This window comes from Rhipicephalus sanguineus, chromosome 3 (genome assembly GCF_013339695.2).
Source record: "Rhipicephalus sanguineus isolate Rsan-2018 chromosome 3, BIME_Rsan_1.4, whole genome shotgun sequence".
NCBI classification, from domain to species: domain Eukaryota; kingdom Metazoa; phylum Arthropoda; class Arachnida; order Ixodida; family Ixodidae; genus Rhipicephalus; species Rhipicephalus sanguineus.
The window spans coordinates 133,334,453-133,353,039 of record NC_051178.1 but is presented as its reverse complement, the minus strand read 5'-3'; the positions used below and the strand labels follow the sequence as shown (position 1 = coordinate 133,353,039).

The window sequence follows — 18,587 nt, the reverse complement described above, 5'->3', positions numbered from 1 at the left end:
CTCTCGCGTGTTCGAGCTCATATTGCTCACGATAGTACGTAAATGCTAGCCTTTCCCGTGACGACAGCTTTGTTTCTTAGGGTCGATGAGTTCTAACCTTTCAATCAAATGGCGCCAAATAAAGGCTGAATGGCCTCCGCGTGTGCATGTACGTAAATTGTTTGTTGCCGTCACAAAGACAGCTTCAAATTATTCTTGCAAGATTTCGGACTAGATATCGAGTGATGTGGCGTCAGTCAGAAGAGATTTGGCTTCTGCTGCATGGGTTCATTCCCACGTTTAGACTTTTCTTTTCTTGCATGCATTTCAGTGGTGCCTCAAGACACTTGGGTAGCGCGGGCTACTGAACTGCCCACGTTCGTGCATTGCGTTCATCGTTCATGATATTTTACCGGAAGGACTGTGCAGAATATCTGGATCCCGACAATGCGGTGCTTCTCGGCTATTGCATTTGTTTTATTTTTGTGCTGCCATTTACGCCACAGCGCACAAGACAATGGTGCTCAAGGAAATGCAGGACTGCAGCTGACGATTCTACACACTAACGACATCCACTCGCACATCGTCCCGAGCTCTAAATATGGCGGTCTATGCACCGCTAATAAGAGTCAGTGCTATGGAGGTGTTGCCAGGATTACGCACAAAGTAAGTCTTTCAAAGCAGTGATATATATGGAAATATGAAATATGAAAACGTAGTTATAGTACGCACTAGTACCTAAACAGCAGTAAAAGCCCATGTACAACTTGTAATATCAGACCCGCTTCGTTTTCTTCTTTTATTGCGACAGCAATTACATGGACACTTGCGGCGCATTTTGTTGCGTCACCGTCATGTTCCGTATAAAGTCCAAACCGATGACATCGCCCCGCGCGTCGTATGTTCTATGTGCGAGTGAAAGCGTGCGATGGCGGCCGATGGTCGCAGCTCTAGCAGAGATGAAATGAACCAGCCGTCTCCGTCGCGCGAAGGCGCATGAAAGGGTGCCGGAGGGGGGCGGGGGGCTGCGTCGCTCGGGCAGCGACTGCAACTTCTGATAAAACGAGCGCGGTCGCGCGCGCGCTGTTTCGACAGAGATCAGCAGACGGCTCATACGCTTGTACGTGCTGTGCTCTCACCGGTTGCTTTGCGTTGAAGCGATAGACAGCACGAAGGTCGCTTCGCTCGCTGCAGCGGCCATGTTCTCTTACGCCAGCGTTTTGTGGGGTTGCGCCAGATCGGATGCTAAAGAAGCTAGCTGCTAGCCTTACTTCGTATTGTTAACATTCCGTCTCGTTGCTATCGCATTACCAAGATCCTTACTAAAGAGGGATACAGTTTTGTCCTTGCGGCGATACTGTGGCTATTTTTTGTAATGATTTCATCCTTAGGATGTCAAATGGAATCAAGACAGCCATGCAGTTCAATGGCTTATTAGACCGGCGATGTTTCAGTAGTGGCACGCTCCCGCTTGAGGCTTCAGCAAGGGGGCACCACTGCAGCGCTGCGCGCGTGTTTTCTCCGTCAGTGCTGCTTGACGCTGTCGGCCAATAAACCCTGCTCAAAATATTGAAACATCCGTCTTTACATTTGTATAACTCTTTGTACGGAATGTTCGGGAACACTATGCCTGCAACGACATCGAGCGGAACCGCCGTTGGGAGCACGCTTAGTGTAAATTGCTCCTCCTGTCGTCTCGTAGCCACAGGTGCGTACGCGTCCGTGCGTGACGTAGTCTTCTTGTGGCCTTTCCGTGACCGCAGCGCACTAGTAATGAGATGGAAACCCGTTCTTGAAGATTAACTACGGCATTTGATCCACGGCTATCACGTAGCTGTTGTAGTAAATCGTTTGTGTCCAGTACACTCTGCATGCTCTGTCACCCTGCTCCGTTCAACACAGGCATTTGAACCGTCTTGTTTCTCAGTGTATTGATCCCACTACGAACGAAGTTCGATGCCATTTTAAAGAAAATAAGTTGAAGGCAGCAACCTTTAGTTAGATGATCGTTTTCACCGTTCGTTATCGCGTCATACGTATTTAATATTATGGAAATTGGGAAGACTGCATTTGTTTGTACTCGACTGCTTAAATGGCAGAAGCTTGAAACACATTTTTAAAAGGTAGGCAAAAGAAGGGACGAACAAACGTGCAACAAAATGTTGGCAGAATTTCCTGCCAACATTTTCTTCCTTTTTTTTCCATTTTTACAGCAAAGCTGCATATGTCTAGGGGATTTGTCCGTTTATCCGTTCGTGAGCAGACACGTGCCACAGAAATGGGCAAACCCTACCACTCACCACTGGTACATTAAAAATGAAGGGAACACGCGGGCAGCGAGCACCAATTAAAGGCACGTTCACACCGAACGCGGAGCACGCAAGCAGCCGCGCGCTCCGAGCATCTCGTTTCAATCACCGAGCACTGTGCATGCAGCTGACATACAGCGCACATTTTCGGTAATAGGAATTCACGTTTGCTTTCGGCGCAAGTAGTAAGAAAATGTCGCGCTCGCATCAGAGTTATCTCTGTGGAATTTAGTAACGGTGTAAGGAAACGATCCTCTGGTCATGCTTGTCGATTTACCTCATGTTGCGCTACATTAAAACACTGTTGTCATTTTTCGTTTCAGGTAAAAGAGTTGAAGAAGAATTATACAAACGCAATGTTTATGAATGCCGGAGATTTCTATCAAGGAACTGCTTGGTACAGCATACTCAAATACAACATAGTTTCTGCTGTTATGGAGAAAATGCAGTACGATTATTTGGTAAGTATATAATTATCCCAATGGAAAACCATACATGAGGGCAAATTTCACGCTTTCCAGGCTTTAAACTTGCAATATATTTTTCTTTTTAATCAATTATATGACTCAAATATTCTAACTCGACCTGCATTGTACGTGACTTATTGCAGGTACCTTGTAGACCCCGTTTAAACGATGTTGCTCGGGCCTTCAGGTTTTTCATATGTCTTATGATATTTAAATGGATATTACTTGTGCCTTCGCTATTGCAGTGTTTAGGAAATCATGAATTTGACGATGGACCAAAAGGACTGGCTCCATTTTTACTCCGTATGCAAGCAGCCAACATTTCTGTCATCAACACCAACGCAGACTTTTCGAACGAAGATGCACTTAAGAATATTACACTTCCGAAATCTGTGACAAAAATTATAAATGGAACGAAAATTGGCATTGTTGGAGCAGTGCTTCATGAAACTCGAGAGCTTTCGAATCCAGGTGAGCGAACTTATATCCGAAATAATAAGATGCTGTGATATTGCCTCTTAGGTTATTTGTTCCTTTGAGTAATATAGACACCAAGTACATGCCTTTAGAAGTATCAAATAAACGCCGAGCTATGTGTCGCAATGGTCAGAACAATGCAAGGATTCCATTTCAGTGCTATTTCTCTTGCAGCCTCTCTAGCAATCAGAATGTCACTGAGGTACCGCTTAGAAGAAAGTAATAGAACTGAATGAAAGTAATCGTTACGTTATATCAGTCCTAATTGCGTGTTCGAGCTGCTACAAAGGCTGACACTGATTCGTCACCAGTGTCGTTCGCCGTCGAGCGCTGCGAAGAAAAATGCAATTACAGGGAGTCATTTCTAGGGAGTATGATTGTAAATGTACGCCTAACCCGCAATTTCCAAATTTTTACTTCTTTTAATGTATGAGCCTGACATTACTACCTACCTGGATAATCTCTCTGTCCGTATGTCTGCCTGTCTGTCTTGTCTTATTTGTTTTACGTGTGCGTTCAAACTCGATCCAACGTAAGACTTATATAGACAGCCTACGTTGACAGCTCCGAGCCCGAGTCGCCCGAGTAATGAAAAACGTCTGTGAGACGTGACGCCACGTCGCGTCGAGAAGAGAAAGCTGAAGAAAAGCAGATAACTTCGTTGTTTGTTAACTTCTATAGTTAACCCTCCCCCCCCCCCCCTCTCCCTTCCGCATTGGGTATATATGCCAGGCCCAGAGGCTAACTTCTATAGTGTTTCTATAGTGTTTGGAGGACGACGACGACGTGTACCTCTTGCACAGCGGACCTCTTGTACCAAGAGAGTCTTTGTTGATTTTTTGTCCTTCTAGTGTAGTCATCGTTAATTTATCTGACTACACTGGAAGTAGATTCGGCCTTGCACTCACCAGTTGGTACAATTGGTGGTTGCGCAGCCGATGTGACCGACGGCGGTCACCTCGAGGAAACGGAACAGAGAACTCGGCGACGCCGACAGTGAGTCCACCGAACTGTATTCGGCGAGCAGTGAGGATTCCGACGATGAGTTCAATCCTGTTTATTGCCGTAAGGCAAAACGAAGATCTCTGGGCGCTTCACCACCTTCAAGCACATCGACGGTGAAGACGAAGGTGCGTTCAGCAAGCTACAATCCTATTTGTACCAGTTACACCATCGGACAATCTGAGTCATCTGAATCGGTAGACCACCCGCCACGATGGTCTAGTGGTTATGCATGGTACTCGACTGCTGACCCGAAGGTCGCGGGATCGAATCCCGACAGCGGCGGCCGCATTTTCGGTGGAGACGAAAATGCTCGAGGCCCGTGTACTTAGATTTAGGTGCACGTTAAAGAACCCCAGGTGGTCGAAACTTACGGAGCCATCCACTACGTCATCCCTCCTAATCATATCCTGGTTTTGGGCAATTACATTATTAATCAATTCCCGGCCACGGCGGCTGCATTTCCGTGGGGGTGAAATACAAAAATACCCGTATACTTTTGTTTTGGTGCAGGTTAAAGAACCTCACCTAGTGGCCAAAATTTATCCAGAGTCCCCAAATACGACGTACCTCGTAATCATATCGCGGTTTTGGCCCGTAACACCCCCGATATAAATATATAATGTGCATTTGGTTAGGTTGCTGTATCGCCATGAAGTTCAGCGAATGGCGGAATAGGCAATGTCAAACACTTCTGGGCATGTACGGCCCTATAGGTCCCTTACCAGACACTCGCAAATAGACCCCTAGCCTCTCTATTCTCGTAGCTGTAGTTCGCAACAGAGTGCTCGAAGATTTCTCGAAGTTCACAGCCATACAGCGTTACAATGACGACGATTTGCTCGAACGGTGTGGTCTGCATGATGTCACCGAATTTCCGGAGCCCTCCCCTGAGGCGTCCGTCACAATCGTATCGCGGTTTCGGGATATAAAATCCCGTCAGTTATCTTTATAGAATCCGCAGACCATCTCGAGACCATCTCGAGTCTCTGGTGCCAAACGATATCAAGGATGTACGAGTCAACCCGCGCACGAAAGTCTTGGCCATCGACGTTATACACCTGGCATCTCTGCTTGCTCTAACCAGTGCCACAGACCTCGGCAGCATCAAGGTCCACGCTCACATTCCACTGAACAAGGTGTTTGGCGTAATATACGATGCCGACATCACCATTCCTTGTGGCGACCTTCCGATGCTGATCAAGGCATTTAGTGATCATACCATCATCGTCCAAGTCTCACGTTTGTGCAAATCGCGTTGCGTGAAGATTGTCTTCAAAGGCAACATATTGCCATCCCACGTGAAGGTGGAAAACTTTCGTCACGTGGTCCGTTCATTTACACCAAGACTAATTCAGTGCAGTAAATGCCAGAATATGGGTTTGCAGGAATGTGGCGATTTGCTCCCGCTTTGCAGTCCCACAGAATACGGAATCTTGCCGAGCAGCCCTGAAATGTCCCAACTGCCATGGATCGCACGAAGCTTCATCAAGAGACTGTACACTGGTGAAAAAAGAATGGAGTGTCTTGAAACAGATGGTACGGGACGGCTCGACGCACAAAGAGGCTGCTGATATCGTGAGAAAGAGAAAACGACGCTCGCGTTGGCGACGGAGGTCTAGGACTACTGCTGCCCACTCTGGACAGACACCGCGATCTCCTACTCCGACAGACTGCCAGAGTTCTCATAAGCGACAGTTAGCCCCACTGCAGCCACCACCTCCGCCCAATGCATCACAGTCGGAGAGCCGAAAATACGCAGAGGCTTTGAAAGCGGAGGCGGATGTCGCGTGGCCCTCACTATTACCACTGCGCACTTATATAGAGCCTATTAGAACTTGCTGTTGGGCTGGTTGGTAACTCGTCATATTGAAGAAACTTGGCACAACTTGGCATTCCCTCATTCACGCGCACATGTCCGTGCGTGTGTGCGTGTTTGAATGCGTGCGTGAATGTGGGAATGCCAAGTTGCGCCAAGTTTCTTATATGTCATAGAGAGCTGGCGCAGAATGTTCCAACGTACCTCATCGTCCACAGATGGTTTCCGCAAAGAAAGCCTACAAGTCCTTGTTGTGTTGAGATCCCTCACGAGCACGATGCGCACTCTCCTCAACATAATGACATCTCCATCAGCTCAATACGCACTGCAAGTTCTGGATTCCTTGGAGCTAGTCCTTGCAAGCCTTTTTTCTGACATCTCGGATTCTAGACTACCTTGAGACAGCCGCAGAGGAACTGGTCTCAAATATCTCTCGATTGTGACTGTCTGTGTATGCGCGGTGAACGTTGATATGTGCGTGCGTGCGTGCGCGAATCACTTGTTCTATCTTTCCTTCTTGCTGTCTCTATTCTTTTACTCCCCCCCACCCCCCGTGGGGCAGCAACCCGGTTAACCTGGTTAACCTTCCTGCTTTTCCTTTGCCTTTCTTTCTCTCTCTCTCTCTCTTTCCCTCAAAAGTTTTAAAAAATGTCACAGTTTCGCCGCAACGGCGAAGCAATGAATGCGATAGCAACAAATTGGAATGTAACGCGAAGAACGGAAAGCAGCTTGAACTTGCCAGCGCGTCGCTCGAGCCCAAAGGACGCACGAAAAGAACGCACACAGGACGAGCGCGAACTATCATGCGTCAAAGTTCCATACTTGAAGAACACTGCTGAAACATAAAGCAGGACGCACGAAACGAACAAACAGGTACACACAAGACGAGCGCGAACTAAATGTCGCAGTTGTTACTTATTTCTGTTTGAACAGCGCGCTCCGTTCGCAAACGCGGCCGCTGCAGCGAGCGAAGTGACCTTCGTGCGCTCTGTCATTTCAGCGCGGACATTGGGGGGAAAGCACAAGACATACAACCCCCCGCTCCACCCCCCACCCGCCCGTCCCCTTTCTTTCCTTGAGATAAGCGCACGAAGGCGACCACGCCCTGTAGGGCAAAGAGCATCGGCGTTCGCAGGAGCGAGGCGACCACCTTTAAAGCCCAGCGCCCAGCGCGCACATCGCGCCATCTCGCTGGTGAGTAAGAAAGCACGCTGAAGTAAATGGTGTATATAAAGAGCAGACAGCGGAAGGGCAAGGTTCTGCCTGCGGAAATATAAGAAGAAGCGAGCGAGCTGGCCGACGACTTTTGAATGCGCCCGTTGCGCTCCTCGCGCCGTCTCGCTGGTAATGAAAAAACGCTTATCAGCGACTGCCGTCTCTGAGTCCGTCCAGCGGTAAAGGGTGTGTATATAACGCTCGCCGTTAGCTACCTGGAGGATCTGCGTTTCGTAGCGTAGTGGTTAGCGCCACGCGCTGCGGAGCGAGAGGTCCCTGCTTCGATTCCGCGCTTGGGAAGCATTTTTCTGAATTATTTTTCTTTGAGGATTTTATATATATATATATATATATATATATATATATATATACTTATACATATACGGTGCATGACGGCGGCGACGGGGACGGACAAAAACCAGCCGAGACTGTCCATATAATTGCTATCGCAATAAAATGTAGGAAACTCGGGGAAGCGTACGAGGTAAGCTTAGCAGGTAGGGCGTCGCGCGCCTAATCTGAAGGTCTCGCTTTCGACTCCTGACCATGGCGGCAGCATTTCGATGGGGGCGAAACGCAAAAACACCCGTGGACTTAGATTTAGATGTACGTTACATCTATCTATCTATCTATCTATCTATCTATCTATCTATCTATCTATCTATCTATCTATCTATCTATCTATCTATCTATCTATCTATCTATCTATCTATCTATCTATCTATCTATCTATCTATCTATCAAAGTTGGACAAACTTCTATTTTACTTCACATCGAAGAAGCGCATACAGGAAGCAAATGTGCAAACAACCTCACAATTCCTCTATCTTGATTGCAACTACTGGAATATGTCACTATGCTAATACGAGTACCTACAGTTTTAATCTCAGATGAGTAGCAATCAACTTCACAAAGTGCTGCATGCATAGAAGGGTAGCCAGAACATTTTTTGGGGGGGAGGGGGGGGGGATGTGGTTCAGCCATTCTTTAGGTACGTTCGTGCGTGTTTGTATGTGCGCGTGTATGTAACACACAAGCAAAATTGAAAAATTTCAGGCAGGGGGGGGGCGTTGAGATCCACTACCCCTCCCTCCCCTGACTACGCCAATGTGCACGCATATGTATAGGCGGGCCGGACAGCAAACCATTGTATGACATGTATAATTTCTATACAACAAGCAAACGATTTACGTTTCAGGTAACGTCACGTTCGGCAATGATCTGGAAAGCATCCGGAATGAATCCAGAAAACTTGCGGAGAACGGCACAAAGATTATAATCGCCATCACTCATATTGGCTATCCCCATGAAATGGAAATTGCTGCACAGGTAGAAGAAGTGGACATAGTTGTCGGAGGCCACACGAATACATTTTTGTATCACGGTGCGTAACATTTATTGCTGATTTATGCGCATATATACTCTTATTACCGGGCGTCCGGCTTCGAAATTGCTTCTTTCTAGTGCTCTTTCTTTTCTTCCTCACCATGTGTGTCATGAATAACAAAAGGCATCAAAAGCTCTACACATTCGTCGCCAATACCAGAATCATTTAGAGCATCCCATAAGGTGTTCCTTGCGGACCGAGAATAAACAGCGCCCTTTGCTAGATCTCCCTCTCATTCTAACGTTCATCGCTTCGCTTTGAACTCTTTAACTTCCGCGTAAGAGAACCAGAAAGCATAGACCTTTCCATGTGCGTGCATGTTTCTGTAAACATTCAACCGTAAACAGAAAGCAAACCTTTTAATGCCTATTTAACAGCGAAGACATACACTTCTCGTTGGTCTAAAATGTTGTGGCGTAAACATACAACTATCATCGTCATCATCATAAACGGGTATGTTCCACAGAAATTTGGCAACAGATGGGCCGCGTACAGCAAGGAGTGAGAGAGAGAGAAAGAAACAGATGGAAAGAAAGAGAGAGAGAGAGAAAAAAAAGCTTGCGAAAAATAATTCCTCACGAGGTGGTGGGATTCGAACCCGCATACCCACGATCCGAAGGCAAGCGTCTTAACCACCAAGCACTTTAACAATTCAAGGCAAACGGCACATCTTTCTTTGCAATCAGGCACAAAGCATAGAGATCAGTATTCGTTTCAATGAAAAAAACCACAAAACAAGCATAGAAAAAGCACGATGGATGATACCGGCGCATGTGCTAATGGGACCACCTTCCCAGGCGTTATCGGTAAAGATTAGGTTGCAGCTGCTTTGCACTTCACGCGAGGGCTTCGAATGACGTCAAACGGCCCTAAATTCTCTCCACGTGTATTTCCCGCTCTCATATATAAGAGGGAGACCTCTCTAGCAACTCATTCAGTTCATGCTATAGACTGCCATGGGTAGACCACGGAAATTGAAGACACCATAACAGCGTGAATACAATGCTCGACGAAAGGAACAAATTCGTCTCGCTGAAAATGGTCGCAGGACCAGTCACGGTCTACCACAGCGACCACAAAGCGATTATCGCTACCATTACTCTAAAAAAATAACAAAATTACCCCCCCCCCCATAAGCATGTGTGGTGTTTGATACTGCTTCGCTGAACATTCACGCTCGCAGGGCGGGATGGCGGCCAATTCTTTTTCATAGGTCACAGTCATTGTTTTTTCATTTCGAACTCTGCACTGTTTTAACACGGCTGCGCATATTGTGCAAGTTCCTTTCCTATCCTTTGTAGTTGAGCCTGGCGTGCCTCATAATCATATCACGGTTTCGGAACGTAAAACCCCCAAAATTATTGCCTTTCAGCCTACCTCGTGCTGTTGGGCACATTAGCTATATTTATCATTATTCTTCCACTAATCTTGCGTTGTGTGAACGTATCTTTCTCTGTCGCTCTGACCTTTTGGTTTTACACTTTCGTTTTACTTTTTCGTCTTTTCTCCTGTAGACTGTTTTCATATTGTTATAGGTTGTTATGATTTTTTCCGTTTCGCGTGCACCGACCCTAAAATCTTACGGTTGTTTTGGACGCGTTAACTGAATTATTATTATTATTATTATTATTATTATTATTATTATTATTATTATTATTATTATTATTATTATTATTATTATTATTACATAAACTGGACCACAGTTCGTATATTGAATTCTTAGAAAAAGGCGCCTTTGACAGGCCGGCTGAGTTTTGGAAGTAAGTATGTAAACGGTCTAGCAAAAGGGGAGAGTCCTTCAGTCTACTGGACTCAAATGGGGTAGTAGTCTTGAGACTACAGCACTAATATCGGACAACCCAAGGCAGTTAGCACATCCAGCGCTTTGTCGCGGAATGAAAAATTACACCATCTCCCACTAAAGGGAACCATGTGTGGATACGAAGCAGCGGGGAGATGGTTCCATTGAGCGGGAGATGGTGTAATTTTTTAGGAGCTGGCTCGCCAGGTTCTTAATCTGGGGCGAAGCCCCCGCGCCGTAAGCTGCGTCCATCCATTCAAAGCGTCGTGGAACGCGAGGAGGAACGCTACGCGCGTCGTGTATTCCCTCTAGCCTGGCCGTTAATTCTCACAGGGCGAGCGGGCAACGCGGTCGACAGGCGCGCGAGAGGGGGGGAGCGTAGAAGAGGAGAGAGAGGGGGAAGGGACGCGCATGCGCTGGCTCTCATCGCGGCGTTGCGCAGGAGAGAATGAGGCGCGCGAGAGGGGAGGAGCGTAGGAGGGCGCTCATCGCGGCGTTGCACTACGTTTCACTAGGGTGCCTCGATGTGCTCCTCCGGAACAGGGTGGAGACACTGCTTTTGTGGACGCCATACTGGTTCAAACGATCGCGTTCGGTGGCAATGCCTGGCATGCAAATATGGAACGCTTTCAGCGAAATGCGCGGTAATTTCGCTCAGTTTCTCCTTTCTGGCGGTAGGGTTTGCACATATAATGTTGGTAACAAATAGATTAGGGACTAATTATTACGCACGAAGCATTTGATGGCGAAGTAAATGCATTTAGAGCGTATCTATTGGTCTATCTCACTGGCTGCGTAGGTACTCGTGCTCTCGCGGCCGATTTATTAAGTTGACGAGTACCGAAACTCACATGACATGACAAGAGCACGAGAAAAACACAAATGACTGCTCATTACATGAAAATCATGACACGCCTTTTATGTACGCCATGAGATATGTGACATGGCCAAGGAGCTATAACGGCCGTTTGGTCAACTTCATGTATACCAAAATCATGTTATACACACGAAAATCATGTTATGCATGTCATGTGCACCATGACACACATGACACAGTCATAATGTTCTAACGGCTGTTTTATTAACTTTATGTAACCAAAACTGACAGGACATAATAACAGCGTAAGATGAAAAAAATGACTGGTCATAACACCAAGAAGATGCCATGACATATATGACCTGGTCATGGAGCTCTAATGGCGGTTTTATGAACTTGTTGAGTACCAAAATTAGATTAGCCTAACGCGGATTAGCTTAATTCGGCTTAATCCACACTGTTTTGTGGCCATACTCTATCATCCAACTGACTAGGCAAACTGAACTTACTCAAAATGGCTGGTTCGGGATTACATTAGTCCGTATTAGCTTAATCCGGCTTAATCACTATTGTCTTATTGGGGTCATACTCAGTTATCCAAACGGCTAGGCAATTTCGACTTACTGATAAGAGACTTGCTCAAGATTAGCTTAATTTCGGATTTGCTTAATCTGGCTTAATCCGGATGGGCTTAACCAGCGCCTCCTGTATTTTTCAGTGCCTGGGCGAACGCTCTCCTCAGGCCGTCGAGCGCGCGCTCCGCCGCCGCTCGCCGCTGCCGCGTGGCGGCGCTGTGCAAGAAGGCTGTTCACGTCCCAGGCCTCACATTTGCCAATGCCATACTGTGCCTCAGTGCGACAACCAGGCAGTGGCTGGAGCGTGGCCAACGGGAGGTGGGCCGCATGGCCCTTGGATGCCACGGGCGTGTCGCCATAGAGGCCATTCAGGGTGACCTGGGATGGTCCTCATTTGAGGCGCGCGAGGCGAGAAGTAAGGCTACATACGAAGGACGCCTGCGACTCATGGACGACGAACGGTGGCCCAGGCGACTGTTCAGATATGCGAGCCTAACCGGCACACAAACGCAGTGGTGCAGGCGCCTGGGCAACCTGAAAAGAAAGTTTGGCTTCTCTGCAAAACCTGTGATTGAGGACAAGATGTACAAGTGGGCCCATGCCGTGAAGACGCAGGTGTGTGAGGAGGAGACGGAGCAGTGGCGGCGTGCCATGGAAAATAAATCCACACTGCTCACATACCGCACTCACAAGGCTGACATTGGCACGGAGCCCCTTTATGATAACAGCGGTGGCAGTGCACTCCCTTTTTGAGGCACGTGCAGGAGCTCTGCGTACATTGGCATACCGTCGCAGGTTCGACACATCTGTGGACGTGGCCCGGGCCATATGCCGAATATGCGGCGTTGAGGAGGAGACCACAGAACACCTCGTCCTCCGCTGCGCTGACCTGTGCCCGGGCCACGGAGAGGGCACCACTTTCCCGCTGGCACTGGGATTCCGAGGAGATACGGCGAACACAGCGGTGGCCAGAGCCGTCGACGTTACAAAACAGAGATTGGTGGAGTGGTGGCGCAGAACGCGCAAACAATGCCGACGCGCAGACAATGTAGACGTTCAGACAATGTCAATGTAGCCGGTCTGAAAGGAGACACTGGCTGGCTGTTGCAAACGTGACATTTCGTTATGTGTGTGTCTATCACATTTTTTTTTCTTTCTTCCTTTTTTTTTTTTGGTTAAGGCACTTGACAGCTGCCTACCCGTTACAAAGGGCAGGACCACAATTCATCATCATCATCATCATCACGAGAAGCTGGCGCTGATCGGCCGCGTGTATTACGAAGGTCCCGAATGTTTGTTTACATTCGAGTTTATTTAAATTCGCACTTCTCACAGGCTTTCCCAGGTACGTACGCCGCATGCAGTCTGTGTGGCCGTGATGCCGGTGCGAAAATTGTATTCGAATTTGATTCTATTCGTGTTTTAATTTATACTTCATGATTTTGCAACCACGTGCTCCGCATGCCTCGGTATGTCGTATTGTTGCGTACCATTGTGCAAATCGAGCGGAAAGAAAAACACTGGTGCGCTTTCGTTCCATGAAATACCAGCTGCCGCTGGTGTACGGGAGCGGTGGCTTGCAGCGATTAGGCGGGATAATTGGTCGCCTAATACAACTTCGAACTACACAAGAGTATGTAGCCGCCATTTTCAACCAGAGGACTTCATAGAAGGAAAAAGACGGCTGCTCAAGAAGGATGCAGTACCATCAGTCTTTGCAGACTACCCCTCACATTTGCAGCCCAAGGTAACGACTGCACGAAGCATGGCAAGTATCATGGCAAGCCAACATGCACCAGTAGCAACGCTGCCTCGCGACCGCCGCCATGTGCAACGCTGACATTAGGTCCCGAAGCTAAGGAATCGGAGCCAATGGACACTACAAGTGCTGCCGGTGAAACAATGGACAATTACTCTGAACATTTTCACAGCTCAAGTTAAAAGTCAACACTACGACCTTAGACTTGAACACCGTCTGTTCACAAACATTGGGCAGTGTTGCAAGAAGCGCGTGGATGAAGGAGCTGTCTTTGTTTGTTTTTAGTACTATCACGATAAAATTGCTTTAAGATCTGAAATGATGGAATCACTCGACATACTTCATTTTTTGGCACCAGCTGTTGCTTCCTCTCAGTGGCAACAAATGTACCCGTCAAAAGATTTACGAAGGGAACGTGAGATTACGGACCTCCTTGGAAGCAGTCTAGCAACATTTCGTGCTAGTTAGCGCATGCACTCAAGGCTTGCGTGTAGTCTGCTACACCAGTAGACGTTAGCATGCATCGGGGCTCTTGAAGCGCCGAAGCTTTCAGTATTAGCTACTGGCAAACACTGCTTTGAAAACTCGACTCTCAGACACTGAAAAACCGACTTGCAGACAAGCGAACATAATGGTGAAAGAACAATTTTCCGCGCATCACTTGCTCGCGCTCATGTCGGCACAGCAGACGACGCGCGAGCGGCTCGATCAGCAACAGCCGCAAAAGACACATGCCTTCAAAAAAATTCTTGTTGCCAAGAGCGACAAGTGCTTCACCATTTCTGTTTACAAACGTTTTGATTACACTTCAACAGCGCGAATACAGCCGAAACCTCAACGATGTAACAGCTGCGAACCTGCGTTTCCGTGAGCGACGGTGCGACCGTAGCTCTACTTCGGTGGCGGCGCGTGGCGGCTAAAAGCCGCACTAACACCGACGGCCGCTTCCCATTGCTCTCCGCTCCTTCGCCCAGGCACAGAAAAATAGAGGAGGCGCTGGCTTAACATGGCCATGCTCCGGCATCCAACAGGCTAGACAATCTCAACTCACTCCAAATTCAATTGCTCGTGATTAGCTTAATTCGGATTAGCTTAACCCGGCTTAATCCACACTGCCTTATTGTGGCCATACTCTGTCATCCAACTGACTAGGCAATCTCAACTTACTCAAAAATAGATTTCTTTAGGATTAGCTTCACTCGGATTAGCTTATTCCGGCTTAATCCGGGCTGGCTTAACGTGGCCATGCTCAGGCATCCAACAGGCAAGACAATCTCACTACAAATTCACTTGCTTGTGATTAGCTTAATGCGGATTAGCTTAATCCGGCTTAATGCACACTGTTTTGTGGCCATACTCTATCATCCAACTGACTAGGCAAACTGAACTTACTCAAAATGGCTGGTTCGGGATTACATTAGTCCGGAAAGCTTAATCCGGCTTAATCTCTATTGGCTTATGGTGACCATACTCAGTCATCCAAATGGCTAGACAATTTCCAATTACTGATAAGAGACTTGCTCAAGATTAGCTTAATTTCGGATTTGCTTAATCTGGCTTAATTCGGATGGGCTTAACATGGCGATGCTCCGGCATCCAACAGGCTAGACAATCTCAACTCACTCCAAATTCAATTGCTCGTGATTAGCTTAATTCGGATTAGCTTAACCCGGCTTAATCCACATTGCCTTATTGTGGCCATACTCCGACATCCAACTGGATAGGCAATCTCAACTTACTCAAAATTGGATGGTTCAAGATTCGGACTACCTTAATCCAGCTTAATCGAATTTAATCGGATCGGCTTAATGTGAATATACGCAATCACCCAAACGGCTAGTCATTCTCAATTCACTCAACACTGACTTGTTCAGGATTAGTTTAACCCGGGTTTATTTAGTCATGCTTAATCCGAGAAAACATGGCCTAGTCGGGTCTAATCTACCTCATGGCTATGCCATCTCATCTTGGACCGGATTAGCGTGATCCGACAAAATCTCCACTAATCTTGCCTAATCTCACTTGATAGGTATCTATCAGTATAGATTGGTATCGACTAGCGTTAAAGTGGCTGGTCCTAACTCAATTAGGCTGCGATAGACTGGCTTAACTAGGCTTTTTCTAAGCTGGCCCTGGTTTAATCCGGCGGCTTAATTGGTAATGAGTATCAATCAGTATTGATTTGCATCGATTACTACTGATTGTTTTGACTAGGCTTATTTAGTATGTACTATTGTTAACTTGTCTTGACCAAGCTTATCTAAGCTTAACGACAAGGTAGCCGAAGCATCTATTCACTCCGCACGACTTAACGCAAAGCTTACCATGCTCTTTGTAAAAGCAGCTTCACGTGATGATTATGTGATGCAGCTACAGCGAGACAAGCAAGAATTTCTTTAACAGCATGCTCACTGCCAGCGATAAAAAATGCACGGCCACATGCTGGACAAGCCAACAACTAACCTCGCATATCTTGGTGCTGTCGGTCGGATGCCAGCGGTCGCGTTTCACTTGTGCTTCCCATTTTTTTCTTCGCTCGCTCTTACGAGGGAAGCGAAACATTTGCTGGCCTTTCGCACGTGAACTAATACACAGTGGCACAAAGCACCCTCTCATAGCGGCCAAAGAATGAATCTCAGTACGTCAAGAACAACGAGTTTACAGCACCGTTCCCGCGCTAGCCTTTGCGCGCCGCCCGACACTTTTGAACCAATATAGCCGCCAGGTGGCGCGGAGTCTTTCAAAAGGTGTCTTCACCCTGGAAGCGGGGGCACGCGCACACCGAGACACCCTACGTTGCACAGGAGAGAATGATGTGCGCGAGAGGGGGGAGCATAGGATAAGAGAGGAGGGCGAAGAGGATGCGCATGCGCAGTACGGGTGGTCACGCCGCACACCACCGGATTGAACTCCGCCATAAGCTGCTTCGCATCAAAAATCTTATCTGCGAATGCATTAAGCACTTAAAACCATCCTTATCATGTGGCCCAGATGGCATCCCCTCCGCCGTACTAAAATCTTATGGTAGCATGCTTGTCCCAGTACTGACTACGATATTTCATAACTGTCTGGACACTGCTACATTTTCTAGCATGTGGAAAACTCCTCGTGTTTTCCGATTATTTCAGTCGGGCTCTAATACAGATGTTTCTAATTATCGCCAGATTTGTCTTCTATGTGTCACATCAAAGATGTTTGAGCTGGCTCTTCACAATATATTGTCTTTTGGTCTGAAAAACTCATTGATTCCTAATCAACATGGTTTTCTCGCTGGCCGCTAAACTACCACAAATCTTGCTAGTTTCATGACGCAGATCTCCACACCTATTTCTCAGAGAGAACAGGTTGACGTAACCTACTGTGACCTGAGCAAGGCTTTTGACGTAGTCAGCCACTCACTGATTATGGTTAAACTTGCGCACTTTGATGTTGACTTGTCGGTTGTGAATCTCCTGCACAGCTATCTGCTCAATAGGTCTTGTTATGTGGCCGTAAATGGCCAAACGTCTTCTTTGTATAAAGTAACTAGTGGGATCCCTCAAGGGATAGTATTAGGCTCACTCCTATTTTTAATTTACGTTAATGATGTTTCTTTTGCCATTCGTAATCCTTCTTCCCTCTTGTATGCCGATGACATCAAGATATTTAAGGAAGTTCATTCAGTAAACGAATGTCGCTTGCTGCAGTCAGATCTGTGTTCTTTTTAGGGGCGAAGCTCCTTAGAGCGGCACCCGTTCGTCCCCTGTATGTAGTGCGTAACCAGTCTTAACGCTAGTACCAGATCTTGACCTCCAAGGTGGTGCCGGTGGGAGATTTCTCCTGTGCGTTGTTGAACAATAAAAAATTCGCAGCGTGCGCGTTAACTAAAAGCCGACTTCTTCTGTCTCTCATTCCCCATTAGCAGCCATTTGCATGTTCGAGTAGGAAACGTTAGTAGAAGTAGAAGTGTAAGTGTTAGCTAAAAGCCGACTTCTTCTGTCTCTCATTCCCCATTAGCAGCCATTGTTTACCTCCAAGGTAGTGCCTGGTGAGATTTCTCCTGTGCGTGATTAAACAATAAAAATTCACAGCGTACATGTAAAATTAAAGTGAGCTGCAAGTCGCCATGACTCTCATCGACCCTTTAGTATAAACCGGCCCGATCTCACGTCGTTAATGATGTACTGGGCGTGAAGCTGCGCGACGCCGCCGCCAAGATCCTCCCGTGCGAGAGCTTTGCCCCACTCATCATCATTCACCCCGTGGATATGCTGTGGAATTTTTCCGAATGGTGCAACGGCAGTAACATTTCTGTGAATACCTCAAACATAAAATTCATGTGTATCACTCGCAGGACACCTAGCGTGTCATTTCAATACTCTGTCAATTCTGTGTCGTTATGTCGTTTTTCCCCACGTGGGAGCGGCCCGCGGTGTCACCCTAAGGGGTGGCACTTCTCCGGATCTTTAGATAAAGTTCTTCGTACCGTACCGTATGCAAGGTTTATGAGATCAGTAATCTTGGTGTTATTGATAGCACGTTAAACTTTTCTGCTCACGTTAAGCGTGCTGCTATGCAGGGCCTTCGTTCTCTCAGATGTGTTTGCAGAATATCTCGAGAATTTAGTTCTCCTATGGCCCTCTTCAAATTGTACACCACAATATGTCTTCCACAACTTGAGTATGCGCCCGTGATATAGAATGACATTGCTCAATCCAGCGGTAACACCATTGAACGAGTCCAGGACAAATTCCCCAGCATATATAACCATCGCTTCGGTAGAAATGACTCTAGATCTCGTTTCAATATTGTTGGATTATTATCACTGCTATCACTTCACTGCCGATGAAATCGTTCTGATCTGTTAATTCTTTACAAGCTAGCTCACAGTATCATATCCTGCCCTGTACTTCTCAATTGTGTTAATTTTCAAATTCCGCGTAAATTAACCGGATATAGATCATTTCATGTACCCGCCTGCTTCTTCCAACACTCAACCGT

General features: G+C 47.0%; 1 protein-coding gene across 1 annotated transcript in view; it reads left to right on the top strand.

Moving 5' to 3' along the window:
- Window positions 1–221: 221 nt before the first annotated feature.
- The window catches only part of LOC119387176 (protein 5NUC), a gene marked incomplete in the record, with an annotated part of 27,780 nt that continues 9,414 nt past the window's right edge, over window positions 222–18,587 (top strand). Inside the window, 4 exon segments of the mRNA XM_037654488.2 lie at window positions 222–645; window positions 2,612–2,749; window positions 3,001–3,226; window positions 8,467–8,652. Coding sequence (XP_037510416.1) covers window positions 427–645; window positions 2,612–2,749; window positions 3,001–3,226; window positions 8,467–8,652 — 769 coding nt within the window.